This window comes from Sinocyclocheilus rhinocerous, unplaced genomic scaffold (genome assembly GCF_001515625.1).
Source record: "Sinocyclocheilus rhinocerous isolate Xijiao unplaced genomic scaffold, SAMN03320098_v1.1 scaffold1935, whole genome shotgun sequence".
Lineage (NCBI taxonomy): Eukaryota > Metazoa > Chordata > Actinopteri > Cypriniformes > Cyprinidae > Sinocyclocheilus > Sinocyclocheilus rhinocerous.
In genome coordinates, this window is record NW_015623718.1 from 15391 (window position 1) to 26905 (window position 11515).

The 11515-nt window shown below is 35.8% G+C and overlaps 2 protein-coding genes across 2 annotated transcripts in view; one reads left to right on the forward strand and one right to left on the reverse strand.

The window, feature by feature from the left end:
• Window positions 1-3957, reverse strand: part of LOC107732526 (histone-arginine methyltransferase CARM1-like) — a 12176-nt gene extending 8219 nt beyond the window's left edge. The window contains exons 1-2 of the mRNA XM_016543920.1: window positions 3801-3957; window positions 1426-1551 (exon numbers count right to left, since the gene is read on the reverse strand). Of these exons, the coding sequence (XP_016399406.1) occupies window positions 1426-1551; window positions 3801-3957 (283 nt within the window). The remainder of the gene's footprint in view (window positions 1-1425; window positions 1552-3800) is intronic.
• A 4940-nt stretch (window positions 3958-8897) lies between these two features.
• LOC107732612 (transmembrane protein 150C-like) lies at window positions 8898-11211 on the forward strand. The gene is made up of 5 exons (XM_016544037.1): window positions 8898-8949; window positions 10643-10745; window positions 10835-10888; window positions 10977-11009; window positions 11097-11211. The coding sequence occupies exons 2-5, from the start codon at window positions 10672-10674 to the stop codon at window positions 11209-11211; spliced, it is 276 nt and encodes a 91-aa protein (XP_016399523.1). The 5' UTR covers window positions 8898-8949; window positions 10643-10671.
• The last annotated feature ends 304 nt before the right edge of the window (window positions 11212-11515 follow it).

Sequence of the window (11515 nt, forward strand, 5' to 3'; positions counted from 1 at the left end):
TGTGTGTGTGTGTGTGTGTATACTGTATATATATATATATGTTTTTTTTTGTTTTTTTTTAAGTAAAAGGCCTTTTAGTATCATTTTTAAAAAAATGTCCACCTTCAGCTCATGCTTCATGTGTCTTTTTGCTGTGAAATGTATAAAGGAAATATAAGAATAACTTTTATATTGTTAGTTTTATTTCAAGATGAACATTTACTGGACTGAAACAGCAAGGTTTACTTGATAATCCTATTTTCAATCTTTTTAAAATTATTATTCAGAAAAATGTTCAAATGTGAGTATCAAATATGATCCATCAGGCTTTTGAGGAGCGTTTATTTGTTCATCTCTCAATCATCACTGAATTGCATTGCATTGTATGTAGAGTGACATAGTCTGATATTTATATCATTTTATGTATGTAGGCTGCTATACTGTTATAAATATCTCATTTATTTAAATTACAAGCAGATTTTCATTTTACTTTTTGCCATATAAATATCAGCATCTGCACCAAAATACTTTTCTTTTTCTCTCAGTTTGGGCCTCTTAATAAAATTGAAGTAGTTTTTTCCTCCTCTCCATATTCACACTATATCATACTCTCTGAGCCATACATGGTCTGATGTATCAACAAAAATCAAAGAAGAAAATTTCTATCATTTCATTTGTCAGGCTTTACAGGGTCAATCAAGGTTAATGTTAATGTATAAAGATAATATTGTTAACTGTTAGTTGTGGGATCATTACACATTAATGTTAATTTTGCTAATTTAACTTGAAATGTTAAAAATGTATACGTATATCTAGAAACCAACATTAACCTAGATGAAAGTATAGTTCACTGATTTAATCACTATTGGTATATCATCAGTAAATATCATATTACAGTATTTAGCCAAATGGAAATAGAATAAAACGAGGTGAAATACATTTGTTATGGACTCTAAATATTAGATATTGTATTAAACAACATGATCATTCTTAGAGCTTTTAGGTCATTTCCTCTGTATAAAGAGTGTGATGTTGAGCGTGTCTCCACAGGGTTTGCCATTAGTGATTTTTCTATCATGTTTGATTCGGGTACCAGTGGATGTTTCCAAAATCTCCTTCAGCCGTTAAATACAGATGTACAACAGATGTGCTGGAAAAACTCAATGCTTTTCAGAGGAAAAAGACCGAAATATTCCATGCTTTGATCTTGGATTAGTATTACTAGCAAAATATTATCGAAATTATACTGAAAAGCAATAAAGAATTAATAATGCTACGAGATCATTTGAAAGTGTTTGAAGTGACTTTTGGCTTCTGCTGAAGGGTCACGTGAGATCGAAACATTTCTGTCCCATTTGGAAGATCGATCAGGCAAAAACCGGGCTTAAATATGATAATTTTGAGGGAAAGAGTGATGAGAAGTCTAGATGAACGCAGAATACTAACCAGACTGAGTGGTGAAGCGCATGATGGTACTGAAACACCCCAGAGTGATGAGGAATGAGCGGGTGGCCACCCGGCAACACTCTGTGTCCCTCGTGATGGAGAACTTAAAAACACAGACGCCAGCATCTGAAGGCATAAGAACACACTGGACATATGAATGCTGATTTACATAATGAAAGGATTAGGTCACACCTCAGTTACAATTCTGGAAGGAGATGTTCGAAAAATGTTCACGTAGCTCTTTTATGTCAAATTAAAGTGGATGGTGGTTTATAGTCAAGATCCAAACAGTACAAAAAAGCAGTTTATTAAACTCATGTGCTTTGTTCCAAGTCTTACAAGAGCTTGGTGTGACGATCCAAAATTGAATCGCTATTCACTACAAATCTTCCTTTCTGTTGCAACTCTCAAATCTCATTTGCACTTCCGCATATTCAAACTTAGCATGTCTTGTGATTCTTGTGGCAGCCAATGGTGTTTGGCGTCATTTAAAAAACAACTAAAAAAATGTTAAGAACTTTTATGCAGCAAGGACGGATTAAACTGATGAAAAGTGACTGTAAAGACATTTATCATTTTACAAAAGATTTCCGTTTCAAATAAATTGCTGTTCTCCCCCTTTCGGAATTGCATTGCAAATTGTGTTAACTTCACAACTAAAAATATGTCATCGATCCAAAATATTGCTTTATCCGGTGAAAGAGTCTGAATCAGGAGAAAAATCTGCACAGAAAATCAAGCACCGTTTGCAACAAAAACAGTCCAAAACAGTTCTAAGCAAATATGTGGATTCAGGTGGATTTTGATGTGAGAGACAACAGGAGATGGACTGGAGGAAGTGTTATTATGGATTTTGGCCAGAAACAATTAACGGTGCCTTAATGATGGATTTGTTTCTTACAAACACGCAGCTTTTCACTTCATAAGATGTTAACTGATGGACTGGAGTCGTGTGGATTACTTGTGGATTGTTGTGATGTTTTTATCAGCTGTTTGGACTCTCATTCTGACGGCACCCATTCACTGCAGAGCATCCATTGCTGAGACACTGATGCAGTGCTACATTTCTACAAATCTCTTCTGATAATTAGCACATTTCCCCCCCAAATTTTTTTAAATGAATAAGGACTATAATTGATTTCAAGCTTAGCAGCTTGAGGTCACTAAACGTTTTCAATAAAGAAAACAGAAGCATGAACATTTTGCTAAACATCTCCTTTTGTCCTCTACGGAAGAAAGTAAGTCATGTAGGTTTCAGATCAGTGGCTCAGCCATAAGTTGGCATCAGAAATGACTGCTTTGTGAGGCACATGGGATACAGAAAAACACCAGAGCGGTGCTATCTGATTTTGTGCACCAGGAGGCAGAAAGCGCTGGCGGCCAGGACCAGTGTACCATGTCAAAGAAAACAGAGTCGGGTGCAGGCGATGCTAGAGCTCAAGCAGCAGAACAGCCTCGCTGCTCACGGAGAACCAACAGCGGAGCCGTAAATCTGGCCATCTGTCAGTGCAGCCAGACCACACAATGAGACTCCAGAAAATGTGTGGCACACCTGAATAAAGAGTCTTCATTTGCCCTTCGACCAATAAACAAGACACTACAAAGAGCCAGTGGAGAAATGTGTATGGTATGGCGTTATTTACAGTGTGAATGCTTCCATGTGGTTCTTCACTGTCTTTACTCTTCATATCAGTCAGACAGGAGCACATATTGAACATGGACATTACATGATACTGACTAATGACTAATTAATTACAAAAAAGGAAAAAAATACTGACCAAAAGTGATCCATAGGAAAGGAAAATCACCAATGAGATCTCAGTTTATTCAGCTAATAGAATCAACTAAGTTTAAATGGAGACTTAAGTCTCTTGCTTCTCTCATGTTTCTCCGGTCACACTTTATTTTAATATGCACATATAAATATTAAATAAATATTAGATAGCCTATATTAAGTATGCTAACTCTATGTTTAGGGTTAGTGTTTGGTTTAATGTTAATTGCTTGTAATTATGCACAATTATTACGTATGTACTTATTATGTCTTCTCATAATTTCAGAAGCGATCTCAGCAATGTCTAAAAATAGGCCTAAATAAATGTCTAATAATAATAATAATATTAAACGTAAATCAATGACACTGTAAAACTCAATGACAATGTCAAAAAAATTTAAAATGTTTGCTTATATCTGCCAAAACACGTAAGTCTGCAATCAAAAGTCAGAGATTTCAATATTTAGCCTACTTCTGAATTATAGGCTATATAAATATTTCTCATACAATTCTTCCCAAACCATATTAACTGACTATTACAATAATTGTGTGCCTCTAGCCTATACAAAACACCTTTGACATGTAAAGTAATGTTGTTTACCGTCATTAATGCTGAGGGAGAAGTCGTCCATCTCTCTGTGGACTAGAAGTGTGAGCTCCTGAAGAGGTCTAGAAAGCGGCAGCTCTTGCTTCATGTCGCTCTCATTCAGAGAGACCAGAGTTACAGAGAAACTGCTCTGGAACTGATTGTCGCCCATGATTGAATCCAGCAGTCATTGTAGTCCGGTGAAGCTTGTATAAACCTTCTGACAGAGTTTGAACGAGTTCAGATGAGACGAGGGTCTGAAGAGGGCGGAGTTACATGACAGTCGCGTCTAGATTTATGACCAAAAACTACATTCGTTTCAGTATTTCAAACAAACTAATGAATATTACAGCACCCATATATATCTATATTGTTTGATACAATAATAGATAACTTTCATTTAAGTCAAGTAGGCTTATGGAAAATAGGAGTATTTTCAGTTTCATTTTCATTAATCTATTTATACTGGCATATAAATGGTGAGTGTGGAAGTCAAATCATTATTTTATATCATTGCTAGAGCATGTACCTACAGTGTTCTGGACTGCGTGAGTAGCCTAATAATCTCGAAATGTTTCGAAAATGGTCTTTTTGTGTTTTTAGCTTAATCACACAAATTATTTTCATTTTTTTCTTAATGTCTTTAAAGCAATATGCAAATGTGTATTCCGTTATTATGCCTTAAATTATTTTCAAAAATAAAATATAAAATAAAAATAAGTAATTGTAGCCTACTCGTACTGTCACTAACACTAATTATGTGATTGTAACAACAACAACAAAAATCACTGTTCGCTTGGGTAGGTACAACAAGGAATCTATTATTGTATTATTGTAATTCAGTAAAAACCCGTCTAAGAGTGCTCATATTCATGGTTATGAATGACTGCAATGTTTAAATGGTAAGATTAAACAATCTTCAGGTAAGGTTTGTTTGAGCAACATTTCTTTACTACAGGATCCACAATCATGTTGTAATGTGAATGAACAGCGCCATCTAGTAGCTATGCAACAAATAAGAAAACTGGATATTGCAAAAATATTGCAGTTTTTGCTATTATCTCATTGATAATTTTGAATTGAGTAATTTACAGTGGAAGCAAATGTTTAATTACAGAGAACATGATTAAGTCTTCATTTTTGTCGACAAACTTTTTCATAGATTACACAGGACTAAAATTAAAGGGGTCATATGATGCGATTTCAATTTTTCCTTTCTCTTTGGAGTGTTACAAGCTCTTGGTGCATAAAGAAGATCTGTAAAGTTGCAAAGACTAAAATCTCAAAATTTTATAAAAGTTACCCACCCAGCACCAGACGTCATTTGGACGTTGTTTTTTGGGCTAAATCAAGTCGGCCCGTCATGGACTTCTTTTAGCCCAAAAAGCGACGTTGAAAATTGGTCTTTGTTTATTCTCGCTGTAGTTTTGTTGACGCTGCCGCCATGTCATGAAGACGCTGTGTGTTTCGTTGTGAAAGCGAAACTACTTTGTTTGGCCTTCCATAAGAGGACGATATCCGCTTCGTCATGCCTAGAGCCTCTGCTCACTCTAGCCGCCGTGTGTGACGCTCTGTGAAGCATTTTATGGAAGACTGTTTCCTGAACCTGCAGAGTAGCCTACAAATGCCGGCTGTTATGACTCACGTAAGTAAGTTTTTTATATTTAAAGAATTTGCCACTGACGATTCAAACGCGAGTTTTGAGCAGTGTAGAGTAGCACTTGTTGTTTGTCATTTCTCCAATCACAAATGCAGACATGGTTTTGTGTTTACGCAGCGCGATGCGCAATACAACGCCTAAAAACACAGTATAAGTCATTATAATCAGTAGTTATGATCCCACTGGATGCAACAAATGCCTCGTTTGTAATGGGTTTTATTGGTTTTGTCTCGTCGCTCCAGGACACAGGGCATCACAGTATGGTGAGGGGTGTAACATTTCCGTCACAAGCTTGAGGAATTCGGCCAATCACAACGCACTGGATAGCTGGCCAATCACAGCACACTTCGCTTTTCAGACTGATGAGCTTTGTAAAAATCGACGCGTTTCAGAAAGGTGGGGCATAGAGGAGAAGCAATAATGTACAGTATGTGGAAAATAATGTGTTTTTTTTTTTTTACCTTAAACCGCATAAACACATTTCATTACACCAAATACACAAAATAATGTTCTTTTTAGCAACGTCATATGACCCCTTTAAACAAGTGAAGGCAACATCACAGGCAGGTCAGGCTTTACTTATTCATTGACTTCACACCCCACACTAGAAAATAGTGTTCACTCAGGTTACTTAATCACGTTTTTTATTTACTTGTATTTTCATTTTCAAAATGTGATTCCACAGCTTTGGGCTATAGCTGTACATTTGTATGCACAATAAGAAAAGTTTACATTTTATATTTATTGTAATTCATGGGGTTTATTATTTGATAATTACACAATTAGATGTACATTTCAGACACCTTCATTTCATTAAAACTTATAGGTTAATCGAGTGACTTCAGCCTGCATAACCAGTGTTGGGGGTAACGCATTACAAGTAACGCGAGTTACGTAATCAGATTACTTTTTTAAGTAACTAGTAAAGTGACACATTACTTTTTAATTTACAAGAAAATATCTGAGTTACTTTTTCAAAAAAGTAACGCCAGTTACTTTGTTTTCCCATTTATTGACTGACAGCTCTCCTGTCCCCATAATGGGATAAAAAGTAACGCAAAAGTAATGTAACGCATTACTTTCCATAAGAAGTAACTAAGTACTGTAATTAGTTACTTTTTTAGGGAGTAAAGCAATAATGTAATGCATTACTTTTAAAAGTAACTTTCCCCAACACTGTGCGTAACTGCACTTTATCAAACACTGGTTAAACTGGTCCCAGTGCTGCAAGACTCGCCACTTTCCCAACACTGACTGCTGCTCAAATCTGATCCTTTCCATGTGTGTTTAATGGTAAGTGAACATTGATTGTCAAGATGAAACACACCAACACATTAACTTAAAAACAAAACTCACAAACGTGTGGAATCTTAGTAAATAGGCTAACACTGTTCTTTCACCTGATTATCGTATCGGACTTCACTAACACTATTGAAACAACTTCACTGCTCATATTTTTGTTGTATGGGCGATACAGATCAGGGTTGTTAAAAACTTTTACTAGTTTTTATTTTTATTTTTATTTTTAAATAAATGGTGGAATAATTGATTGAACAGAATTTATTGGTGGAATAAATGATCGGAAGACAAGAGAATCTAACAACAACAAAACTTACAGCTTGTTTTACTTTTAATACATAATGGCAAGTTTTCACTTTGCATATAAAGTTATAACTTTCAGAAGGAATTAAACTGAAATAAAATGTAAAACGCATTTGCTTGCATGTGTGAGCTTGCGCTTTCAGATTCCTTGAATCTTCCCCCTAAAAGCGATGTAATAAAGTTTCCATCGCTGCTGATTTACAAGCATTTGTATCGGAAGCAGAATCGTACTCAAAAAAATAAATAATTCCCAGCTCTGTGCCTCACCGTCAGTTCAAGAATAATTTATGCCATTTTATATTATTTATTTGAAAGAATTAAAAGAGCAAAGAGCAGTTTCATGCATATCCTTGCACTGAACGAGGCTGATGTTTAGAAAGTCATTAGAACTAAGTAGCCTAATGCAATACATTTTACAGAGAGTAATGAGTACAATAATCTAATTACACTGTTGAATATGTAATCAGCTAGTAGTTTAGATTATTTTACCCAACACTGGCCCCTGCTAACTTGTATCTAAATAGGCTATGTTTCAGTTTAAAAGTAAATCCACATTGTTCTTAAGAGGAACATCTTTCCCATATTACCATACTTATTTTTTTTCTTGCAGAGTAGCCTGTATATATAGGCTGCATAAAATATCCCTACTCAATGAATTCAGGCTAATAGGATAAAAGCTCCTTTGTTTTATCTACTACTTCGGAAAATCATTCTATTCTATTCTATTCTGTATCTTCCAACCTGTGGCCTGGTGTAGCGCTGTACCCGCTGTGATGTCCAAACGCTTTGCGAATCGGTTCGTATAAAACATTAAAAAGAACAGGTTCAAAAGAACGACTCGTTTGCGAATCGGTTCGAATGAATCCTTAAAAAAAAAAGAACCTGTTCAAAAGAACGACTCGTTTGCGAATCGGTTCGTATGAAACATTAAAAAGAACAGGTTCAAAAGAACGACTCGTTTGCGAATCGGTTCGAATGAATCCTTAAAAAAAAAAGAACCTGTTCAAAAGAACGACTCGTTTGCGAATCGGTTCGTATGAAACATTAAAAAGAACAGGTTCAAAAGAACGACTCGTTTGCGAATCGGTTCGAATGAATCCTTAAAAAAAAAAGAACCTGTTCAAAAGAACGACTCGTTTACGAATCGGTTCGTATGAAACATTAAAAAGAACAGGTTCAAAAGAACGACTCGTTTGCGAATCGGTTCGAATGAATCCTTAAAAAAAAAAGAACCTGTTCAACGGACATGACTGCTCGTAACATCGATGGCGCGCGATGTCTGTTTGAGAAATGTCGTCGGTCCCATAGAGACTTCACGCCGCCTCTCGGTTCGGCAGAACCTCTCTCGGTAAAGCCAAACCCGTTCACTAGATCTCACATACAACCGAATGCAAACGATGTCTGTCCTGGAGTCCTAATGAAATGAAGAGGACAACGGGTTTTATACGCGACAGAAGAGTGTGCTGTCTACAAGGTATGTTTTTTTTTTAATATACTCATCGTTCACAATAAAGTGATTTAAGCCTTTTATTATATGATTCCATTTCAATGGTGAAGACAGTACGGACTTGCTTTTTGACAGCCTTACAGATAAATATCGCGTATTAATGCCGCCCAGTGTGTTATTTCATAGATTTCATGATGTGTATTTCGATTCGGAGTCAGTCCTATTTCAGCACTAAGGCGCTGTCCACTGCACGGGCACCAAAGCATCAATGAATGAACATCTACTGATCCGTAAACCTGCTGTCATATTAACAATACATGCTTGATAGACGCTTTCAAATGTTAGGCACACTGGAGTATGCCAGTACTCAGTGCAGAAAGGACTGCTTTTTGTTTTGTCTCTGAAAACTGAACCCTGTCGACACATCAGATATTCTCCAAGAAATCTCGAGGCTGGTCTGTTGTTTGATTCCTGTCTTATTCACAATAAAGTGCAACAGCAGGGTACTGGAAGTGACAATCCCATCCCCATTATGACCTTCAGAGTTAAGTGATGATATATGCTTCTGTGTCAGTTCATTTGTACAAATGTGGGTGTAATAGCTGAATTACTAATAAGGAACCTCACTACCCATAATCCATGAAGAGATCCACCAATCAGAGACGGTACTGTGGAAATGGAAATCCTGCAAGAGCTCAGCAGTGAATAATATACTTTTTAAGAATATACCTAACTGTGAACTGAGTCTAAGGTTTTCAGACACTTAATTACATTATTGCGATTAAATTAAAATGTATTATAGCTTAAATGTACATTAAATGCAATAGCTGAACTTCAGAGTAATTGCCTGATCCACACACACAAAACAAATTGGTTCATCAGTGGTTCTTTGGGGTCGGTGAGGTGCTATATAGCACCACTAAAACCTGTTAAGCCCCTGTATAGTTATTTAAAGGTTCTCTAGCTCTCGCTTAGTCTCTTAGTTTAGTTGGGGAAAGGATTAAACAATGACATTAAAACACAGTGTGTCCCCAAGGCCCCCCCATAAGGAAATATTCCAGGGTTTGTGATTCAAAACAACTTTTGCCATTGTAGTAAATTCCCATTCACAGCAAACATATGAGAGTGGAGTAACATATCTAAAATCTAAGAAGGAGAATGGGGTTCCTCTTATGGTTCTAAATTTTTATAGCAGCTTTAAAGACAGGTGCTCTAAAGTGGTTCCCTATGATTACGAGCCAATGAACCACTTTTAGTGCTATTTAGCACCATTTTTTTTAGAGTGCACTTAAGTAAGACTTAAGTACATCTTTATATGACATTTCATTATTACTTCTATTGTCTTTGAAATAAGCATAAATCTGTAATGATGAAATTGCAATTTAGTACAAATATATTAGCATGTAATATTGTATAACACACTACAGTTAAAATCATAATCAAGTACTTCACATGTGCTTTACTATGTTACTCAACACATCAAAATAAGTGCACTTATTTAAAGCACGACACAAGATTATTAAAACATAAAATGTACTTTAAAGGAAAACTTTTCATTTGACATTATTACGAAGTGCACTTAAAAAGTGTACTTGAGTGTGATAAGAAAAAATCACGAAATTACTTACCAGACTTATTTCATTAACATACAGTGGGTACGGAAAGTATTCAGACCCCCTTAAATTTTTCACTCTTTGTTATATTGCAGCCATTTGCTAAAATCATTTAAGTTAATTTTTTTTCCTCATTAATGTACACACAGCACCCCATATTGACAGAAAAACACAGAATTGTTGACATTTTTAAACACTTCTTTTCAGAAGGGTAAAACTAAATAGTTTGGAATAAACTTGTAATAAAATACCATCATTTTTTATTCAGTTGCATAAGTCACAATGCTGCAGGAGATCAGTAGTTCATTACTTCAGATTTAAATCAGACGTTATAATGTTGCAAATAACTTTTTACTGAGGAATTTTTTTAAATCTCTGTGGAGAAAACTGTTGGATAAATAAGTCCGGAATAAGGCCCACCAACAAAATGAGCCAGCCACTGTTGCACTTTATAGACTTTGAATGTGATTCATTTGTTACAGTATAGATGTGGGATATTTCTCAGAATGTGGTGTTGTTGTTGGTTTTTTTGCAGGGTTGTTTTATTGACGTTCATAAGAAGACATGAGGAAGTGCAGCCCATGGATGTTTCTGCCTGTGATGTTTTCTTTCTTCACAGCTGCTGGTCTCTGGGTTGTGTGAGTATCCGACGCCTGCTTTGCCCAAGTCCACTTCAATGATTCAAGCTGCTGTTAAGATAAATATTTAATAATTTAATTATAAACAGGTATTTCATTGCTGTGGAGGATGAGAAAATCACCCCACTCAGTTCAGAGTACAAGTAAGGAAATTTCCCTCTATTGCAAGCCAATTATTTAATATAAGTAATCAATATTTATGCCTCCTTCAAATTGATTTTGCTTACATAGGAGGTCAGAATCAAAATCTCCTCCATATATCAGGTAAATCTGATATTTGAATGTAATTATGAATTGCATGATTCGTTTAGAGGCCTGATAAATGTTCTTAGCGCTTTCTATTCTGTTTAGCATCGCAGGCAACGCTCCACCTGCCAGCTGTGTGTTCAGTCAAGTCATGAACATGGCAGCCTTTGTAGGTATGAATGGTGCTCAGATCCTATCAGAGGACTTGGTCTTCTTATAAATAGAAAGAGCTAAGAGCTAATGACTAATATAATCATTTTTTCATATGGACTGAAATTGTAGCCTAATGCAATTGTTGCACTGTCCACCAACATCATATGAACATCTGTTTAGTTCTTAAAGGAATGGTTCATCAAAAAAAGAAAATGTGCTGAAAATTTCCTCAGTCTATCCGAGATGTAGATGAGTTTGTTTCTTCATCAGATTTGGAGAAATGTAGCATTGCATCAGTGTCTCAGCAATGGATGCTCTGCAGTGAATGGGTGCCGTCAGAATGAGAGTCCAAACAGCTGATAAAAACATCA